Source organism: Malania oleifera, chromosome 8, assembly GCF_029873635.1.
Source record: "Malania oleifera isolate guangnan ecotype guangnan chromosome 8, ASM2987363v1, whole genome shotgun sequence".
NCBI lineage: Eukaryota > Viridiplantae > Streptophyta > Magnoliopsida > Santalales > Ximeniaceae > Malania > Malania oleifera.
This window is the reverse complement of record NC_080424.1, coordinates 94,487,137-94,509,678: the sequence shown is the minus strand read 5'-3', so window position 1 is coordinate 94,509,678 and position 22,542 is coordinate 94,487,137. Positions and strand designations below refer to the sequence as shown.

The 22,542-nt window shown below is 34.7% G+C and overlaps 2 protein-coding genes across 2 annotated transcripts; one reads left to right on the top strand and one right to left on the bottom strand.

Annotated features, from left to right (window-relative positions):
- Positions 1-6,483: 6,483 nt before the first annotated feature.
- LOC131162921 (uncharacterized) lies at positions 6,484-13,651 on the top strand. Its single transcript, XM_058119544.1, has 4 exons — positions 6,484-7,213; positions 12,309-12,450; positions 12,548-12,686; positions 13,047-13,651. Exons 1-4 carry the CDS (start codon positions 6,796-6,798, stop codon positions 13,389-13,391), a joined length of 1,044 nt encoding a protein of 347 aa, XP_057975527.1. The 5' UTR covers positions 6,484-6,795; the 3' UTR covers positions 13,392-13,651.
- A 1,143-nt stretch (positions 13,652-14,794) lies between these two features.
- Positions 14,795-17,320, bottom strand: LOC131162920 (protein BRASSINAZOLE-RESISTANT 1). The gene is made up of 2 exons (XM_058119543.1): positions 16,744-17,320; positions 14,795-15,996 (listed from the first exon to the last, which is right to left on the bottom strand). Exons 1-2 carry the CDS (start codon positions 16,969-16,971, stop codon positions 15,316-15,318), a joined length of 909 nt encoding a protein of 302 aa, XP_057975526.1. The 5' UTR covers positions 16,972-17,320; the 3' UTR covers positions 14,795-15,315.
- Between the last annotated feature and the right edge of the window lie 5,222 nt (positions 17,321-22,542).

Genomic DNA, 22,542 nt, shown 5'->3' with positions numbered 1-22,542 from the left:
GTGAGAAGAAATTATGTTTCAATTCTTAGGTCAGAATCGCATAGCATTTGATTTTCAAAGGCCTCCAAATGTTCCTCAAGCTCCTTAATATTCTGATCTACATGCCCAAAAACGTGCATATTCCATGCTTTAAGAGCTATTTTTGTTTTTTTTCAGTTTGGCCACAAGCTTCAAAAGACCCAGGGCATATACCGGCTCAACCCACACCTTCATCACACAATCAATAAAAGAATCATGAGAACACCACATATTTTGAAATAAAAAAGGTGACATACCATACCTCATCTCCACTTTATCGAAATTGATAACCATAGGACTATGATTCGACGACTTCCTCGTTAGATACTCCAATTGAGCATTAGGGAAAGTATTAGAGAAACTCATATTCATAACCGCTCTATCAAGCCTTGCCTAGCTATGAGAGTGGCGTTCATATCCATTACACCATGAGAACCTCCTCCCACTAAAAGACATTTCCATGAGTCCACAGTTATCCATGTAAGAATTGAACTCATCCATGGCTCCAATTGGTCGTGGATTGCCTCTAATCCTCTCTAATTATGTTAAAATCCCCCACCACAATCCATGGGTGTTCCTCAGGTTGTAAATCTTCCAAAGCTTTCCACAACTCCCTACGTTCATTCTGAGTACACTTCGCATAAATGAAAGAAATAAAAAATTTCTTGTTATCTAAAAGTAACCAGCCAGAAATCATTTGATTATTCATACAAACCGTCTCAAAATTTAAATCTTCTCTCCAAAAAACCCACAGCTTACCTCCCACATTACCATTACTGCAGCAGTTAAGAAGTAGTAGCTAGTTAGCTAGCTGGGGTATCCTGGTATCCTCCGAGAACGACTTAGCAATAGCTACAATAGCAAATCGATGACGTCTAACTAAATCTTTCAACCTCCTCCTCGATCTTCCCAAACCTCTTACTTTCCACACTAGCATTGTTTTAATCATAGATTTAATTTTGAGGGGCGGGTAAGAACTCGCCGAGAATGATGCACACCTTGCCCTATCTGGTCTTTCAAAGTTGCCAAAGAAACCTGTAAATCAGAATCAGAATCATAATGTTTGTTCTTACTCAACGGTTGTATAGGTCTATCAGTATCATGGTCAGAAGCGTAAGTAGGTGAAGATGTCCCATCTAACTTTGGGGGTTGAACGCACTCTAATTCTAAAACTTCATATACAACCTCCACGTTCCCCACTGCACCACCTTGCCCTACTAGGTTCTCATCCACTCCCATCATCTCCTCCTCCACACATGCACAAATCAAAGCTTAGTCCTTCTCTAAATCCACATAATTCTCTTCATTCACCAAAGTAGTTGCCTCCCCCTGTGTCTCATTGGTCCTTTTATCTTGTGCATCAGGAACAAAATTCTCGTGCCTTGATCTCATTTCCTCAGTAATGACCTCCTCCTTTTGTGTAGCATTCTCTACGTTAACAATACTGTCCTTCTTCACTTCACCTTCCTCTCACACTTCAATTATCACCGGCAACTCTTCCATACCCCCTGCCTGTTCTAGTTCCTTCACATGAAACTCCACAGCTTCCAGCTCTGCATTATTGTACGCCGAGAGGCCTGTGTCCTTCTACTTCCTGTTTGTCCTTTTCTCTCCAAATTTTCTTTGCCACACAAGTAATTTCTTTATCCCTCCTGCCCTTATTTTCTCCAGCTCTGGAAATTACCTCTGTATGTCCTTGACGGCAACATTTGGAGCAATAGAAACCATGCTTCTCATACCGTACCTCCTGCCAAATCACTTTATTATTTAAAACAATAATGGGGAATCTCTGTACCAGTTCCTCTTAAAGGTCAATCTCCACACATCCATGCACCGGAAGTTCGAGTCTCGTTCAATGTCGCATTATTAACTCCTAAAAATCGACAAAAACTGGATGCTAGAATTTGAAGACAATCCAGACGATACATATGGATCGGAAAGCCAAGAAGAAATATCCATTGGGGTGCCAAAGGAGACTCCTTTTCCATATGAAAATCTTTTTTGGTGAAACAACTGAAACGAACACCCGTCTATTACTCTTCCTTTGCATGCCCATGCATGCACAAAGTCCCTCTCAGATCTCAATTGTACAAGAACATGGTAACTATCCATGAAACTAATTGTTGGAATTTCTAATAAACCTCATGTTTTCACCACTGTAATTCTGATGACATCTAATGAGGGCCTAGATCTTTAACCTGCAAGTTGTCATTCTCTTTCCAAGTTAACTTTCAAAAGATACTTCAATTACTACAAATAGAATTCACATCCAATTGTGGACTTCGAATGGTCGCCCACGTATCATAATATTCGTGAAAGATACTCGAGGTGCATGTTGATTCCCATCAAAATGACTGTTGCCCAATTTGTTTTCAAGATGCAAAGAATGTTGACCATTTTTCATCATATGTTGAGATATTCAAAAAATCTAGTTGACGTCCCATATTCAAACAAAATTTTATGTGCAAGATGATCTTGGTGGTTCTATTATATATTATAGAAAGTGAGTGAGGCCATAGGGAGAAACTCAATAAACTAAAGATTTTTGCTCAAGGATGATGATGCATATAGAAAGAATGAAATAAACCCATCTTTGAAAGTAAAAAATGTAACCTGGAAGACATCATTAAAGAATTTAAATATGTCATCAAACTAGAACTCACCATCTTTATTTTCATGGGTTTCAAATGATAATAGGATATCGAAGCAAAGGGAAGAGCAACACCAAATGGTCATCAACACAACAGGCAATGGAAAATCTATTTTGTGCGATGCAGGATGGTGTGGTGAAGACTGATGGATGATGGCAGCAGGCATTATCACAAGGACTGAAGATCTTTCATCTTTCTCAGATCAGGATTTGGGGCAAATAAACATTCACCTCCTCCCCATCGCAAGCTGAAACATGGCTAATCATGGAGAGCCTCACCCAAGCTATAAATCTTGGTTGGAATGATCTGTGATTGATTTCAAATGCCAAAAAGATAGTCAATGCTGTAAATTTTAGTTTATGTGTTGATTGAGAAATTTCTACCTTTTTTTTTTTTTTATGTTATACGTGTTAAGGAAACAGATATTCTAATTCCCATTTGATTTGTCGAAGGAAATTGAAGTAGAAACGAATTAAGGGAGAAATGGAATTACTTTTAGAATGAAAATACTATGTTTGGTTAGTAACAGGAATCAAACTTCATTTTCTTTCCAACATTTAATATTATTCAATGACTTTTATAATGGAATAAAAAATAAGTTATTTTCTTTTATTAAAAATCCCTAATACATAATTATTTAATTTTTTATTATCATTTTTATTATGTAATAGTGATTTTTATTTGTTTAAAATTGTTTTTTATTGTTGTTATTATTATTATTTTTTAGTATTGTACTAGCTGTTATCCTTAAAATAATATTTGTTATTATTTTTTCTTTCTTTTTATTATTATCATTATGGTTCTTTTGTTATTATTATTATTATTATTATTATTATTATTATTATTATTATATAGTAATAATCATTATTGCCATTGTAATTTCTATTATGTTTTTTTTAATTTTTGTAATAATTATTGTCCTTAAAATAGTAATAATTATTATTTTGCACTTTTTATTATTATTTTAAATAATTATTTTTTTTCATTTTTTTTATTATTTTCCTCTTTGTTATTACTACCTTATGCTAATAAAAATTATTATTAGTTTTTTTTTATTGTTGTTATTGTAATTATTATTTGTCATTGTTTTTATAATAATAACAAATAGTATTATTTTCTATTGTTGTTTTTGTATGATTATTATTTTTTATTATTTTCATAATAGTGATTATTATTAGTGTAATTATCATTGTTTATTGTTTTTATTACGATTTTTTATTATTTTTATAATAATATGTATTCTTCAATTAATTATTATTACCTTTTTTTATTCATATTGTTCTTGTTGTTATTATTTTACAATAATAAATATTATTCTTATCATAGTTATTATTAATTGTTATTATTTTTGTTATATAATAATTATTATCCTTAAAATAAAACTTATTATTATTTTGGCCCTTTTTTATTATTTATAATGTTCTTGTTGTTATTATTATTTTAATTGTGATAAATATTATTATTAGTAATTATTGTTATTATGATTATTATTACTTGCTATTGTTTTTTGTAATAAAAATAAAAATTAGTATTATAATTTATTTTTGTTTTTGTTTGATTATTATTTTTTATTATTTTCATAATAATTAATATTATTAGAGTAGTTATTATTGTAATTATTGTCCTTAAATCATAATTATTATTTTTGCTTTTTTTATTATTATTACTCTTCTTGTTGTTATTATTTTACAATAATAAATATTATATTAATTGTAATTATTATTAGTTTTTAATTTTTTTATAATAATAATTTTTATTTTGATATTTTTTTATTAATACCATCCTTGTTGTCATTATTATTATTCTAATTATCATTAGTTGTTATTAGTTTTATTATAATTGTAATAATAATTAGTATTATTAGCATTTGTTGTTATTTTTAAAATTTTTTTATTATAAAATAAATTTAATTATATGGAGCCAAAATTGATTTCGACTTATTTAGATTGAAATCGTGATTACCCATTTATAGGAATTGAATTCTGATTCATTCTTAATTCTGCAAATCAAATACAGGAATGTAATTCTATTCCTGAAATTTGACTTCTTTAATTCAAAATAAGATAGAATAAATGAATGCATCTTGGATAGATTGGGCCCTCATGCATGTGCCTTAAAGCAATCAATTGGGGTATGGATGGACCAAGATGAACCTTCAACAAAAAAACAAAAATAAAAAATATATGGTTAGCATTCTGAGGAAGGTGAAAGTGGGGGCCTTAAAAAGCGGGCCTGTTAAATATGGGCCCCTGTGTGGGCCCTCTGGTGGATGGGCTCATCATGGACCGGGTCTCGGTAGAGAAGAAGTGGCCGTTGGGTACCCACCCAACATTGACAATTCCATGAACCCTTTTGGTAGTGTGGGGGAGTGGGAATGGGGATGGGAGAATTGTCTTTGGATTCTTTATGTTAACGGTAAGGAAGTTCCTCCCCCTACATGCCGTTGCCACCTGCTACCGACTGATTAAGACCCCTAGCCCGCCGCCTCCATCCTCTATAAGCTTGGCCTTTGGCCCACCCCCGACCCCCTCATTTGCTAGGGTGAACATAATTTGAGTTTAACCGCATTAATGAAATCTTTAATTCGATTAATCGAACTATTTAAATTACTAATTATTTAATAATTAAATATAAATTATTAATATTAATATATAATATATGTTAAATTTTAAATGTTTAATTTTATAATATCATTTTTATCAATAAAATATTTTATTAATTAAGTTAGAATTGATAGATTAAAAACAAAATTTACAAACATACTTTTTTATAATTAATTTTAAATTTATTCGATCAAATTCGGTTAACCGAATTACCCGAAAAGTTAGTTTGGTCGAGTACGATTCGATTACAACAACTAATTTGATCGGTTCGGTTAGGGATTAGTGTTAACCAAAAAAATCGGTTCATTAATCGAATTTGATCGAATTGACAGCTTGCACACCCTACTCATATGCTCATCCATAACATCCTTATATTGCAAGTTTTTTTAATACCTCTAAAAAATGTCCAATTTTTGTGAGTAATATGATATTGTAAATTTAATTAAAAAATTCTTTGTTTGCACAGTTCTTACATTTGAAGTTGTATTGGATTTAGATCAAATATAATATATAGTTATACTGAAATTTGTACAAACTATCCAAGTCAAATTTAATGTCCAAAATCTATACTTTCAAATGATGTTTTTTATCAAATCGATTTAATGTAATGAAATATTTGAACGTCAACTCAAAAGCTTAAACTAATTTTTCTTTTATTTGAATTTGATTAATCTTAAGCTTATTTAACTTGAATTTTGTTTAAAATTAAAGTAAGGGTATTTTTTTTCTACCGAATTGACTCAATGTAATGGAATATTTGAGTTTAATTCAAAAGTTCAATATGAAAAGTTTTATCAAGTCAAATTGTGTAGTAAGTCAAATTCAATAATTCTTCACTTAAATTAAAATTCAAATATTAAAGGATGTATGTATACTCATTTTGTAGCAAAAGCCGAAAAATCTTTTCAATAAATAATTTTAAAAAATTAAAAATTGAAACTAGTGTATTAAAAGAGATTCGACTTATTATTTAAATTTTAGACCGACAAAGAAGAAATCTCCTATGGTGTGGTATTGCTGAGGGGAAAAAAAACATCAATTAAGGGCAAAATTAGAAAGAAGGGTATATATGTAATTCCAAATGGTCCGTAGTGGCGACTTTGGTGCTTGGCACAAAAAACGATCAAAGGTGACCGACACGCTAGCATGATGACCGGCTAAAGCCGGTACCTTGTCGGCTACAGGTTTCCGTTTTAAAACCTCCAAAACCCGTTCGTTCTTCCGTCGTTTTCCTCTCTCTGCTCTTCCCCCATCCCACTTCTCAGCTCTCTGCTCTCTACGTCTCTCTCGCAATCCATCTTCCTCTGTGCTCCTAAACCTTAAATCTTTCCTTGTACTCACGCAAGAATCTCAGGATTTTGACCTCCAATTATCTTACAATTCTTTTTTTTTTTTTCGCGCTGAAATTCAAAATTTTGAGAGACATTTCATGTAATTTCAGCTGAAGTTTCCTCATTTCAGACCTTGAATCAAATCCCCAAGTGCTGCATTTTGAAGATTCAAGTGTTTTTTTTTTTTTTGATATGTCGGTGGCTGTCAAGCTTCAATCGTCGCCAAAACCGGTTTCGGAAACGCGAGCGGTTCTTGGGCTCGCCGGAAACAGGTTTAGGGTTTCGGAAGAAACGAAACGCAAAAAGGAGTGTTTGAAGAAACCGCAGCCCCGGCCCCAGCCCCAGCCCCAGCCTCAGAAGCATCAACCAAGAAGGTTGGCATCCGAGATGCCGCAGTCCGTCGTCCGGAACAATGTGTCTGTGGACAGTTCGTGCTCTTCGGATTCGTGTTCAAGTGGGTCTTCTGTAAGAACGGTGAATTCCAGGGGCAGGGTGAAGCGAAATGGGTTCAAGTCTGTAAAAGTTGTTCCAGATGGAGTAGAAATTGCGACTTCGTCACCAACTATTCCGGGTCCTGTTAAGCGATGTGATTGGATTACCACAAATTCTGGTGAGTGCATAGTTTACGAATGCTTTGCTTTCACTGGCTAATTTTGAATTTTGGACAAGTGAAGTTGCTTTCTCTGACTAATTTTAATTTTGCACCGAGTTTCCTCTGGTTTCTTCTGGGGAATTTATAATTTGTTCATGAATGTCAACTCTGTTGAGTAAATTAGAATCATTTTATGTTTCAGTTTGTTTGTCCTTTATTGGCGTGAGCTTGTTTTGTTCCCAAAGTCTACATTTAAGTTCCCTCTGCTTACACTTTTCTTAACAAACACAGTAATATGCGAGTAATGAAAAACACGATTTGTCATGTGAAAATCCTACCAGTGTCAGTCTCAAATAGTTGGCTGGGAACTTTGTTGTGTTGCATGAAGATTGAAGCCTATCGTGTGGACAGCATAAATCTGAAAAATAAAAATAAAAAAATAATTCAATGTTGGTTGAAATGATTCAACTTTTTAGATAACATTAGCAATATTTGTCAATGTATAGACATAATATGCGAGTAATGAAATACACAATTTGCCATGAACCATCTTCATCACCCATATCTTGATAACCCCATTTGGTTTGAAATTAGAAATAAACACATTATAATCCATTTGGTTGAGAAGTGAGAACCCAGATCTGACTGACTATGGTAAAAAAGCTTATTGTGTTTTGTCCAGGAATTTGCTTCATATTTTATGCATAGTACTTTAAAGAATTCCACGTATAATGAGTAGATTGGTTGGATTCATTTTAAAGAGTGATCTAGTGAGCAAGAGATGTAAGGAATAGTGCTCAAAAAAGTTGTTTAGTGTTTTTTGTACCCTTAAAATGTTTTCTTATAATTAACTTTTTGGCATATGAGCATGCTAAGGATAGGAAAAATCATGAACTTGAGTTTCGCTGCTAGCAATTTATGTGATGCACCATGATGGGAAGACTACTTCACATACAGTACGCTCCTTCCTAGTGGAGGAGCCAAGACCTTTGGCCAGTGGGAGCAATCCCCCACACCTTAAATGTTTTATATAATATATGTTAAATGTTCGAAGGTACTTGTAATTTTTAAACATATGATACTTGATTAATTAAATTTAAAATTTGATAAAATTATTTTTTAAAAGTTGTGTCTTAATTATCTTCACTACAAAATTTTCAAAACAAATGAGCGACTTAAACATTTTTACAACACAAATTACAATACAACTAAATGTATCTCAAAATTGTCCATAATGAATTTTTTTTTTTTTAAAATGATTCCCTAATTATCTCCACTTTAGTATTTTTTGAACAAATGCATATCTCTTGATGCGTAAATCATCATCCAATCATATCAGATTAATTATGCAATTGATGTCTTACAATTTTCAATTTTGAGAAATCTCTTCCACGATTATCTCTTTGCATCTCTGCACATCTATCATTCAATGTTAGACAAAATTTGAACTGATTTTTTTGAATTTTGTAAAATTCCTAAAAAATATGAAACTTCTAAATATTTGAATTTGACACCCTACAATATCAATTTTAATGGGGACAAATTTGAAAAGGTTATTTCTATATGATACATATATTTGAAAAAAAAAAAATTCTCATCCCATTTGTGGCAATTAGCCACACTGGATAAATGTGACTCCATTGATGCTCCCTTTTGACAATGATGGCAGGGCTGACAAGTTACTATTAGCATCAATCATATCCATCTTCTTCTTTCAAGTGTCGAGCTGAATTAAGCCTTAATTCAAATTTTAAAGGTCAACTCTGTCAGCTCCTTGGTTAAAAAATTCATATCCCATTTATACAAATAAGCTAGAGTAAGTTATGTGATTTGGGCCCCTAAGTAGAGTCTAGTGTTAGTTTCTATTGTGCAAGTTTAGTCTTCATTGCATTGTTGTGTGGCAAAGAATGTCTCCTGAGATATCTAGTTACTATAGATTTTATGTAGAGTCATGTTGTACAGTAGTACATTGAGGGTTTGGCATGAGCCCCTACCTTTTTAGCTCTATGTCAAATCAATTTAATGGCAAGAGGGTTATGGAATTTAATCAAGGTGGAGTTAAGGGGAAGTTGCTTGAAAACTTGGAAGTGGAATATAAGGACACTTACAAGAAAAAAATATGGAAATAGCGGAAATAACATTTAGAAAGGAAAATTAATTTAATCTGCTTCTTCAAGAGACGAAATGAGTAGGGAAGAAATTTAGAGAAATTGAAAAATTAGGATTTAAACTTTGATATATTAGAAAAGAGAAATATAAAAACAGGATGGGAATTATTGTAGATAAAGACCTAAAGATAATGTAATAAATGTTAAAACAATAAGGGATAGGATCATTAAAATCGTGATAGCTCTCTTAGTGGAGATAGTAAATGTCATTAGTGAGTATGCTTCCCAAATAGGTTTAGCAAAAAATCTCAAAAGATAATTTTGGGAAGATATAGATAATATTTTATAAGGAATACCGATGTCTGAAAAGATATTTATAGGAGTTGATTTAAATTAATACATTAGAAAAGATAATATATGCTATAAGAGGATATATGAAGGCTATGGATATGAAGATAAAAATAAAGTCGGTGATACAATCTTAGGTTTTGTCATGTCGTACGATTTGATTATATTGAATACTTGCTTTATAAAAATAGAAAAGAATACCTAATAACTTTCAAGAGTGGGCGTGATAAAAGTCAAATAGATTTCTTCTTAACTTTGTAAGGATTGTAAAATTATCCCGTGTAAAAGTTTGACTACACAAGATAGAGTCCCCAGGGGATAAGGTAAATGTAAATATTGTTTGGAATAAAATGGCGAACTTTATTGTAAGAATAACAAAAGTGCTTTTTAGGTGAATCCAAAGGTAGATACTTAGGTAATAAAAAAAAAAAAAAGGTTGTTGGTGGGATCTAGATGTCCAAAAATAAGTTAAGATAAAAAGAAATTGATATAAAATATGACAAAAGTGTAGAAATATAGAAAATGTTGAAAAATATTAAGAGATGAGAAAAAATGCAAAAAAAGACTGATAGTGTAGCTAAACACAGAGTTTATGATATTTTATATACTAGATTAGATACAAAATAAGGAGAAAAAGACATGTATAAACTTGCTATAGTTTGAGAAAGAAAATGCAAAGATTTAGGCGATGTAAAATGTATAAAGGACGAGAATAATAATTTCTTAATTAGAGAGAAGACATAAAAGAGAGATGACGAAGATATTTTGATGAAAATCAAAATAAAATATTGAACTTGGAAGTGACAAATGAGGAGAAGACTAAAATTAGTTGATTTATTTGAAAAATTACTAAATTAGAGTCCTTGAAATTAAGATATCATTAAAAAAGATGAAAAGTGACAAATCTATCAGACTAGATAAAATACCAATTGAAGTTTGGAAATGTTTAAGGGATCAACGAAATATTTGGCTAATTAATATATTTTAAATTATTGCAAAAAAATAAAGAAAATGTTAAAGGAATGGAGGAAAAGTACGTTAATAACTTTATATAAAAACTGAGGTGATATTCAAAACTGTAATAATGATCATGGAATTAAGATTACGAGTCATATGATGAAATTATGGGAAAGGGTAACTGAACATAGAATAAGATTAGAAACGAGGATTTTAAAAAATAAATTTGGTTTTATGCTTGGGAGATCAACAACAAAAGTTATTTATCTTTTAAGAAATTTAATGGAAAAGTTTAGAGAAAAGAAAAAGAGAGATTTACATATAGTTTTTATTGACCTATAGAAAGCATATGATAGAGTATCTAAGAAAGTTTTTTGTGGGTCTTAGAAAAGAAAGGGGTATGTAGTAAATGTACTGAGATCATCAAGGATATTTATAATAGAGTAGTGACCAGCGTTTGGACTATAGAAGGGGAATTTTTAGAGATTTTCGAATCATAACAGGTGTACATCAAGATTCTACGTTAAGTACTTGTCTTTTTACTTTAGAGATTGATGAACTTTCTAGGAATATCCAAAATGAGACACCTTAGTGTATGTTGTTTGTAAATGACATTGTGGAATATAAGCTTGAATTTTGAAGAATAACATTAGGGTCGAAAGGTTTTAGGATAAGTAGGAATAAGATAGAATATATAAAAAGTAATTTCAATAATAGTGTAGTATTAGTAAGAAGATTAAACTTGATAATCAAGAAATTAATAACACTAATAGATTTAGATATCTTGGATCTATTATGTAAGTGGAAGGGGAAATTGAAGAAGACGTAATACATAGAATTAAAACATGTTGAGTAAAATTGAGGAGTGCGTGAGGTATGTTATATGTGATCGTAGAATACCTTTAAAATTAAAAGGAAAGTTTTATAAGAAGACTATAAGGCCAACTATGCTTTATGGTTCAAAATGTTGGGCAACTAAGAAACATGTATAAAAAGTAAAAGTTGCTAAAATGTGAATGTTAAGATGGATAAGTGTTATAACGTTAAAAGATAAATTAAGAAACAATCATATACACAATAATTTAGATATAGAACAAGTCAAAGATAAGATTTAAGAGGGGCAACTTAGATGATTTGGGCATTTGAAATGTAGGTCTAGTAGAGCACTTGTGAGGTGGAGTGAGTGAATTATTGTTTTTGGCATGAAAAAGTATAGGGGTGGGCCTAAAATAACTTGGAATGAGGTAGTGAGTAAGGATTTAATAGCCCTTAATTTAATAGAGAAAAACACTCTCGGTTAGGTAAATTGGTGGAAAAGGAATCATGTGGCCGACCCACCTAGGGGGACTTAAGGCTTGTTGTTGTTGTTGTTTTGAACAAGTTACATGAAAACCTCACTTGACAAAAGAGTAGATGTTTTTTGTTGATATGGGGAGAAAAATTTCCAAGAAAGAACCTAAACTCTCACATACTTTTAGCATAGGATCTCATAAAAATTTAAATAAGTCTATTTTAACTTTTAATCCATTCTTATTTTAGAGTTGTAATGAATGCTTCAATTCTGGTTGTCAATCCATAGTGCTACAAAAATGGGGGGAAAAAATGCACTAGAGTTCAACTGGCTGATTTTTTGGTACGTCTCCAGGACACCCAATTTATCCAACTCCCTGCAATTCATTTTTTCTTTGTGTTCTTGACAGATCCACTTTATACTTCCTTCCACGATGAAGAATGGGGAGTTCCAGTTCATGACGACAAGAAGTTATTTGAGCTCCTTGTGTTATCACAAGCATTGGCAGAACTCAGCTGGCCAGCAATTCTTAACAAGAGAGACACGTTTAGGTATGCCAACATCTAAGTCATCTATTAGCTTCAGCCTTAACTGAAAAATATAACTACACATATGTTGGATGTTAAACTTCTTGGGTTCATTTGACAGGAAGCTTTTTGACAATTTCGATCCATCATCTGTCGCAAGCTTCACTGAAAAGAAGTTGCTGTCACTAAATGCCAATGGTATTTTGCTGTCCGAACCCAAGCTGCGTGCAGTTGCTGAGAATGCCAAGCAGATGCTCAAGGTACTAAAAACTATGTTTCTGCACTTCAACTCTTTTATCCCTATGTCATGTATTTTATTTTATTTTATTTTATTTTTTGGTAAGTTACCCTCATGTATCCTCTGCAAAACCAACCAATAATGCTATCCTTGTTTTAGCATAGAAGGTGAAACATGTTTATTCTAGAAGGTGAAATCTATGTTTTTTCTAACTGGGGTTTGGGTCGGAATCAATAAACTATGTTTGGAGATGAAATATTGGATTGCTAGTAAATGAGTGGATGCAACTGTAAGAAGCGATTATTTAAGAAAAACAAGGAAGAATTGTCAATAATCTTAAAACATCATGCAACTGACTCCCTTCTTTTCTTCTTTTCTGCAGGTTCAGCAGGAGTTTGGTTCATTCAGCAACTACTGCTGGAACTTTGTGAACAAGAAGCCAATAAGAAATGGATTCCGTTACGCACGTCAAGTGCCAGTGAAGACACCAAAAGCTGAACTCATAAGCAAGGATTTGATGCAGAGAGGCTTTCGTTGCGTTGGACCAACCGTCGTTTATTCATTCATGCAGGTGGCAGGGATTGTTAACGATCATCTCTTAACATGCTTTAGGTTTCACGAGTGCAGTGTTACTGCAGATATAAAAAAGGATGATGCTCAGCCCAAGATTGAGGAGACAAAAGCATCAACCAACTCATCAGATAACGAGTGCTCATCTCGTGACTGATTTCCCCTAGCCATACCATTCTATGTTACTGACTTATCACACAATCCTAGTAGAGAATAGATGTTTTAGTTAGTGATGTGCAGAGAGTAGCTAGGTAGTATGTGTACTACAAGTGTTGGTGTTTGTTTGTTTTACTTTGGTCTTTTGGCATGTCTCATATGCAGCTTCGTGTAGTGTGAACCTTCAAGACTAACACCCAAATAATTGTTCAGTTTCAATGGAGCTGATTTAATGTTATTCACTTCTGTATGCTTTACGTATATCTTTGTTTTACTTCCATTAGCATAGTGGAGAGAAAATCAGAAGAACCTCCTGTTATTGTTATTATTTTCTGGAAACAATGGTCTCTGAGATCTTTGTACATTCAACTCACCCATCATAATAATGAGCCTATCTGTCATTCTACCCTTTTCCACTTTAATGTGAGGATATTATCTCAAATGGGAAGCTGCCTCCAAGACTAATAACATTTTAACTTGAAAAGTCTTGAATTTATCACTTAAACCACCTTGAATTTTAACTAGGCACTTCCTGACTATTGGCATCTTTCTGCAGCAAGATAGTGTCTAACCTGCTCCTGTCTATTTTTGGATAAAATTTTTGCACCTGTAAATACAAAAAAATATATATGAATCGACCAAATGAAGGGTAGTATTATATCCTAAGGTACATGTCTTAAGCACATTATAATTATCGTATTTTCCTTTTGTTTATGAAAGTTTTCCTTCAAAAATAAAAAATAAAAAGCTCTTAATTCCCTTTTTGCTTTATTTTATTCTATTTTCTGATGATGGGATAACATATTAGCAACAAATTTATCACCTGAAATTAATAAAAGGTTATCCAAAAGTATGTTAGAATTTCATTGAGAATTTGTGGGTTTGATCATTTGGGACAACGGCTGGAATCTTGTCCCCTGACCCTAATGGCAACATAATTCAATTGAGGGAAATATGGATGGATAAGACCGCCCGCAATGAGCAGTGAATTGTCCATACTAAACAACAAACTTGACATAATTCATGCCCCCAGCCTCTCTTTTTCTTCATGCTTCTTGTTTTAATGTGTGGGGGCGTGTCTGTGCATGAACGAGAGATTTGTTTTCAAGCCCCATCATGTCAATAACAAGCAGGCCACCTCTTATGGGCCACGGGCATAAGCAAAGCAGTCTGATCTGATTAGAGGATCATAATGAGTATTCAAAAGATTAGGATAGCAAGCATAGGCGAATAATCAAGTTAATTAACTTTCCAATGCAATTATGTGGCACTCTTTTTCAATAAGACCAATTATGCTGTACTCTTAAAAGGGTTAACACATTATTACGGATCATTTGTTGCATGAAGACATAATAATTCAATGGGCAAAGAGAGTCAAATTCAGACAAAAAAAGGAAACAAGGATTTTCTTTGAAATAAGCATCATCTATAGTAAAGTAAATAATCATGAAACAGTTTAGTTTTGTGGAGTTTTCCCCACTGTGTATGCAAGAGGGAAACTCCTTGCTCCTGAGTCCCATAGACAAACCACAGTATCGGTATGCAGTGCTTGAAAAAATATAAATAAGTAAAAACGTCCCTAACAATTCAGGATTCTGCAATCACTGAATGAAGAACAGGAAAGCTCAAGGCTAGAAAAGAAGAAAAAAGCCACACAAAGTTACATTTTTTTTAAAATAGCTAAAGCTAACCCAAAAGGAAAAAGAAGGTAATATGAATAATTCTTCCAATGGACTGAGTTTGGTCAGGAACTGCACTTGAAAAACACCGCCACTTTGCCTCTGAAACCAAGGTTTTCCATCATGGGTGGCTATCCAGACCAGTGCAAGTGCACTTCCTCATACAGCAGAGTAAACCAGGAGCAGTGAAAGAAACAATGCCTCTACTTTTTCCATATCCACCGCCAAGTACAGCTTCAGTTAGTCCTAACTTCGATTCTTCCCGCTTCCAAGAGTGAGCTCAAGATCATCCAACCCTACCTCATGAATCCTCTCACCTTCCCATGGTTTCACCGTTATGCTCTCGAATCCAAATTCCGTACCCTTTCCTCTCTCTGTCACTGCATCAGTGGGGGAAATTTGATAAGCCATGGGCTTCACAAGGTTAAATGTTGGGGAGGGTGGAAGCGCAGAGGGCAGAGACTTTTGGAAGCTCATCCAGTGGCCGGAATCTGCAGTGGAAGTATCAGACTCATCGCGTTCAGGTATAGGAGCTGGAGCTTGACGTTGGCAACGAGTAGGGCTTGCAGGGGCAGAGGTGGCAAAGAAGGGGTGACCAAAAGATACCATGGATTCTTTGGTAAGGAACTCCCAATTGGGTTTTGGATTGGCAGTTCTAGAGGTTGGGGATGAGAGAGGTGGGGTCACAGGAGCACTGTTTGATATTCGGAGAGGGCGGAGAGATGGAGCAATCCGGTTGCAGATAAACGGGAAGTGATTCAGAGAATCAAAACGAGATGGACTCTGGAAGGAAGAGGATGAAGGACTAGCTTGGTAAGAAGGAATTGGGCTTGGGAAGGATGAAGATGGTGGACTTGGTCTTTGGGAGGAGCACGGAGTGATGTTGGTGGAAGTGCCTGCTGTATCAGTTGGGAGTGGCCTGCATCCCTATATTACACAGAATTTGATGCCAAAGTTCATTAGGAAAAGAATAAGTAGATATAAGAACAAGCTCAGTTAAAACATTCACACACAAAGATAAATTGAACGGGACAAAGTGAAAACCGCATGTTGGGGGAGGTATTGAATATTGATTGCGTAGCACAAGTGGGTTTTCCCGGCCATTGCTCAAGCTATTTACATGAATTTTTGAGTTCTAACACAGAGAGGGGAACAATATCCTCTAAGGAAGCTATGATGCACAAAATAGATATCACTAGCTATTTTACTGAAACACATTTACTCATGCTAATAGCTCAATAAACCAAGCAACAGATTTCTCGCTTTTAAAAGAGAACTAACAGAAAATTTCCTCTTAAGAGAGAATTAGCAATCCATACGAGAAAGAGAAATGAAGCTAACAAAACACAAAACAAGCAATGAAACCCTTCCTACTCCATTTATTCACTCGATCAAATCCCAGTAAACACAATCCAAATAGTCAAATACAGAGTCAAGTAAAAATAAATAAAAAAGGGAGACCCAAAAAGAGAAAGATTGATCGTATTGAAACAAAACCAGTTCCCAGATCAAAGCCGAAAAGGTAAAGAAGAACAGAAACGCACGGCATAGCTGCATAGGGCGCAGATCTATGATAAAACACGCACAAAGACACACACCCATTGGCCCTACAGCAAAGATCAACAAAGAAAAGAAAAACCCAGATAAAGAAAGAGAGTAAATTAGCAACAAAACCTTGCGATAGGTAGTGCCGTCATCTTCGACGGTCCAGCCAGCTTCGGAACAGAGAGCCTTCAAGACCTCGTTGTTATCGCAGTGTTTGGGGAGATTGTAGTTGCCCTGAGCCCTCAATCCGGAGTATATCTTGGCAGCTATGGCCCTCCTCCGCCTCTCCCTCCTCCTGTTGTTCTCCCTCTCCCTCCACGACGGCTTCCTCTTCGGTGGCGCCCCCTCTGACGTCATTCTCCGGCGACCCCCTCTTCGCCTCCAACCCACCTCGCCTCTCAGTGGATTTTAAACCCCCAAATGGATTCCCTTGCCCAATCACTCAACTCACAAGGAACACGCTTTCGCTTTCTCCCTTGGAGAGTGTTGAAGAAGAATTCAACTTCTGTCTCTCTCTTATGTGCAGGGCAGGGGGGTAGAAAGAGAGAGAGAGAGCAGAGCTTTTTAGGGAGTGTTAAGGTGGGGGTGAGGTACAGAGAAGGTTTTAATGGCGCTGTCTCAAGGTTAATGATGATACGCGTGTATGATTAAGCAAACGAGGTTGTGTCATGTGTCCTGTGTCCAAGTGCATCTCTGCGCGACGGTTATGTTTTCTTTTCCTCTCTGTTTTTTTTATTTAAAAACTTGCCTTGGACAGTGCGACTCTGGCTTGTCTAGTGTGAAAAAAGGGCAGGGTTTTAAAGAGATTTTAGATTAAAAAAATGAAGGGTGTCAAGTATTAAGTCATTTACCTTTTTTAGAGTTAAGGTAAATGTGAATTTTTCTGAGGGGTTGGTGCATGGATGCACATGAGCTTGGTAAGGGGATAAGATTTTTCCAATAAAATAATAATAAATTGATTATTTGTTGGGGAAATTATTTATTTTGTTCAAATAAAAATTAAATATTTTATGAGGTTTTTTTTAGAAGTTAATTAAATTTTTGCAGTGGTACAGTAATTAAGATGCCTTATATATAATGTTCTTTGTATTTTTTTTTGTTTGTAGAGTTTTTTTAAAATTATTTTCTAACCACAATCTAAGTGAAGGAAGAGGCTTGGTTGATTACTTTGGAACAATAAAATTACATTTAATGTGTTAGTATAGCTATAAAAAAATTTTAAAAAAAATTGCAGTAGTTTTAACATTTAATTAAATGAGCTTTAATTATATTTTAAATCAAAGTTCAATAAAATATATTGAGGAGAAAAATAATTTATAAACAATTTTATTGTTTGTTTGGAGATAAGTAGGTGAAGAAAATTTGTTAAGAGTAAATTAGTGTAGTTGTTATGTTGAATGATTGATTAGTTAAAACTGATTAAACATTTTTTTGGCTTTGATACTACAATAGAAAGGAAAAAAAAATATCTTATTTTTATTATTGTGTGTGAAAGGGACAGGTTTTTGGTAACTTTTTAATTTATCTCACTTTAAACATGATAGTCATATAAAAGACAAATTAATACGAGGAAAATTGGTATAAAAAGGTTTTTTTCCAAGTGATTTAAATTATAATAATTTTGTGCTATAGTTAAGCGATAACTAGTGATTTTAGACTTTTAGATAAAATTTTATTATTTTATTTTATGTGTAATACTTTTTATATATGGTCAAGATACGCACGCACAATGTTTTGAGATTAATTATATTTATATATAAATTAAATGTACGTAAAAGAGAATTGTATATCTAATTCAATATTTCACACCACGCGTGGATGGGTAGGGGAAATGATGAAAAATAAGGGTAAGTCTTGAAAAGAGAAGAAAATTATGAATTAAAAATAATAATATAGGTGATTTCAATGGAATTGAGAGAGAGAGAGAGAGAGAGAGAGAGAGAGAGAGAGAGAGAGAGAGAGAGAGAGAGAGAGGAATCTTCTATTACTAGACTTTTAACGAGGTAGAAATAGAAGAGAATACAATACGAGACAAGTATTAGACTGAAAACCCGACTCTTTTTTCATATATTATTCTCAAGGTATTAAGGAAGCAGTTTGTGTGCATAAATTTATTAGTGGTTAAAATAATAAAAAGAATATTTTTTTTCAAGTAAGTTATTACAATTTTGAGAGCCATTAAATAACGATTTTAAATTATAAAGACTGCTTGATTATGTAATGGGAAAAACCTAAAAAATTTCATGGGCAGGGAAATAACAAATCAATATACTGTTAATATATATCTTCTAAAAGAAGCATGCTCGCACTTTTTATACATTCGCTTATTTTTGTATTTGTTATAATGATTGTATGAAGGAAAAAAAAAATGGAATTAGATGTTAAAAAGTTGAATATTTTCTTTAAAAGCAACATACATGATTATAATGTTTCGTATTTTTATAAAAATGGTCAATTAAGTCTTTTACCTGATTAGTCCGAAAATAACAACTGTTTTGATGAGCATATCCTATGATAAACCGATCAAAAATGAAAATTAAAAACAGAGGAGAGATCAAATTGAAAACTAGCTTCAAGATCATTGATATAGTTATCATTGATCATTGATCATTGATCGTTATCATTTTAATTAGTTTCCTTTCCCATTCTACCCAACATTGATGTAATTAAACACAACCTAATTAGGAAAGAAAGGAGCAAAGTGACCGAAGTGAGAGAGAGAGAGAGAGAGAGATTAGGAACTGAAAAGCTTGAAGGTGAAGCAGCTTGGTGTGAAGACGCAGTGCAGCTGCTTTGGCACATACTGCATGCGTTTGTGCGTGGGACGCGTGCATGCATGCATGCATGCGCTGGCTGCAGCTGGCTGGCTAGCTATATATATCTCATTAAATCTAAGCATTTTTGACTTGTCAATCTCAAGGTGTAAGGAGTTTCAAGGGTAATTCAAGTGATAAATTCAAGGCTATTTCCGTTAAAATATATACCTAGATTTGAGTTTTGGGTTTTTGAAGGAGAGGCTTGATGCAACGGTGAACTTGTCACTGTTGACCAGGAGGTCACGAATTTGAGGCGTGAAAACAATTTCTTACAAAAATATAAAGTAAGACTGCATGCTATAAACTGATCATGATATGTCCCTTTTCCGAACCCTGTATATATGGTAAATTTGTGCATCAGCTGCCTTTTTTTATTCGAATCTTGAAATTTCAACTTTTATTGCCTTAATATATTTAAGTAAAAAAATGATAAAAGAATGGACCTATTATTTTGATAAATTAATCAATCCTCTCTCTCTCTCTCTCTCTCTCTCTCTCTCTCTCTCTCTCTATATATATATATATATTAAAAATAAATAATAAAAAAAACCTAGTGTAGGAGAGGAGGAGGGGGTGCAAGAGAAGCATGCATTGCTTGCTTGGTGGAGTACCCGAAAAAGGAGTATACCCGAAGGAGCAAACGGACAAATTCCTCGCATCACAAAACATACACCCACCATCCCTTAATTTGCTTTTAGTGTCATCATCATCATCATATATATCAGACGATGCTCTTCCTACCTCCCTCATGCCTCCCTTGTGCAACCTTATTGTTTTGTTGCTTAGTTAACTCTAGTAGTGTCCAGCTAGCTAGAGTTTGTGTAATTGTGAATTCACCAAATATGAATTTACTAGACGTAGAAGAAATTTAGAATTCCTTTTTTCCTTTTTGGAAAGTCACGGGGAAGTTAACTATACTAGCTTAATTCCTTCCATTGCTTGCGCGCGCGCACACACACAAACACGATCTCCTTGATAAAAATTCTTAAAAGTCCAGCCGGGTAAGCTCAAGTGGTAAGGACGACTTGTAACTTTCATGACCCTAAGGTCATGGGTTCGATTCCCCCTTAAGACATTACGCTGGTGAATTACCAAAAATGCGTCAATGGGAGTGCGGCTTTCATCCCCCGGGTTTGGTGTCGCACCATAGTGTTCAAAGTAGCGCGATGATTGCTACAGTCTTCGGGTTATCAAAAAAAAAAAAATTGAAAAAAGTGAGTTTTGAGTATGTATAAAGAGGATCTATACGAATGAGGAAGGGTAGGTCGTGGTCAATCTCATTCCAATTTTAAATTTTAGAAATACCACATTTACTTCCTAAATGTTGCATTTTTATTAACTTATATTATTTTGAATATATTATACGATATATACGATACAATCGTATAAAACAATAGAGTTGTTGCTCTGAAACCCTACCACCGTCGCGACCGTTTTGAGGATATCTGGTGAAACCCCACCGCCGTCGCGACGAGGGATGACGACGTTGAGGATTTCGGCAAGGTGCGGTGGTTCCTCTCCGATTTCTCTTACTCGCGCCCTAGTTGCCGTCGCAATCTGCTGGTTGGAAATCCTACCCCGCGAGGTTGAGCTCTTCCTCTGGTTCAACTGGTCTATGCTGGTAGTGACTAGTGGTAACGGAGACTTGAGCGACAAAGTTTTTACTGTGAAACCTTACTGTCGTTGCGACGAGGGACGATGACGAGCGCCCTTTCTGCTAGTTGGAAATCCTGCCCGTGAGCTTGCTCTGCCTCTGGTCGGCTGGTCTGTGCTGGTTGCGGCTAGTGGTGGCCAGTGCGGTAGCTGCCATCGGTGCTCAGCCTCGTTGTCGCTTCGACTTGTGGGAACACTGAGTTACTGCCATTGGCAAAAGCTGCAGAGGGATCTAGTAATCTTACCTTTCAGTGAAACAGGCGAAGTAGAACGAAGAATTGTGCGGTGGTTGTGCTAAGAGCTCTGTTGCCAGACTCGACACTGAAGCATCTTGTGCTTGGTTTGAGTCTACGAATCTATGCGAGCCGCCTCCATTGCCAGTCCTAACTGTGAGAGGAACGACGAATCCTCGTGAGCAAAGCTACTTGAGAAAGATGAAGTGTAATGGCGAAGAGCGACATACGATGACGACAAACGCAGGTCTACGGGACTGCAGGTTTGGTTTTTTATTTCTTATTTTTATTTATTATTTTTATTTGCTGTTTGGTGGTCAATATGGAAAACAAGTAATTTTTTAGACATATCTGAGCCATCTTCGGTAGTTGTTACCGGAGGGTTGAGGGGAGGTGTCGATGCTAGTATACGGGAGACAGGGAGTGGTTCGGGGGATGTTAAGATCGAAAAGGGGAAAGGTTTCGCTGGGGAAAAGTCGTTTGCGGAAGCTTTGAAGAGGCCAATTCCATCTTCAAAATTCAAAATCCCATTGAGGAAACCGGAACTAATTAATGGGGAGTTAGGTTTTGTTTTCTCGGATGTGGAGATGGAAAAAGCTGCGGAGGATCTGAAGTTTGCATTGGTGCTAAAGTTTCTTTCTGCAAGACCATCTATTGATGTCCTTCGGAGGCATATTATCCAATCATGGGGCCTCTATGAAGTTCCCATGATAAGTTTTATGGATAACTACCATATTCTGTTGCATTTGGTAAACGAAAAGGACTACATTCATGCATGGGCACGAGAAGGAAGATGGGTGGCAGGGTGCCAATTTCGGCTTTTTAATTGGTCCGTGAATTTTGATGTCAACAAGGAGCCATCAATCGCACCTCAGTGGATTTTCTTACCAGGTCTGCCTTTACATTTATATAGAATGAATTGTTTACAAAGTTTGACCACTAGATTTGGTAGATTCTTGGGAACGGATAATGCCATGTTATATAGAACACGAGCCACGGGTGCGAGATTATGTGTTGAAGTGGATTTGCAGAAGGATCCTATGGAGGGTTTTCCGTTGGTGGTAGGACAAAAATAGAATTGGCAAAGGGTAATATATGGAAAAGGGGTCTCTATTGTAACAAATGTTGTAGGCAAGGTCACACTGAAGTTGTATGCCAATTTGGAGTTAAGCCTAAGGATAAAAGAAAGGTTGGTATGAGGAAGGAGGTAGATGGGATGGTTTGGA

Bases quoted from the DNA above. Each gene is read 5' to 3' on its own strand.
- LOC131162921 (XM_058119544.1), top strand. From the start codon at position 6,796: ATGTCGGTGGCTGTCAAGCTTCAATCGTCGCCAAAACCGGTTTCGGAA. The intron at 12,451-12,547 runs GTATGCCAACAT...TTCATTTGACAG, and splicing joins AACAAGAGAGACACGTTTAG to GAAGCTTTTTGACAATTTCG. The intron at 12,687-13,046 runs GTACTAAAAACT...TCTTTTCTGCAG, and splicing joins ATGCCAAGCAGATGCTCAAG to GTTCAGCAGGAGTTTGGTTC.
- LOC131162920 (XM_058119543.1), bottom strand. From the start codon at position 16,971: ATGACGTCAGAGGGGGCGCCACCGAAGAGGAAGCCGTCGTGGAGGGAG. The intron at 15,997-16,743 runs GTTTTGTTGCTA...TGTGTAATATAG, and splicing joins ACGGCACTACCTATCGCAAG to GGATGCAGGCCACTCCCAAC.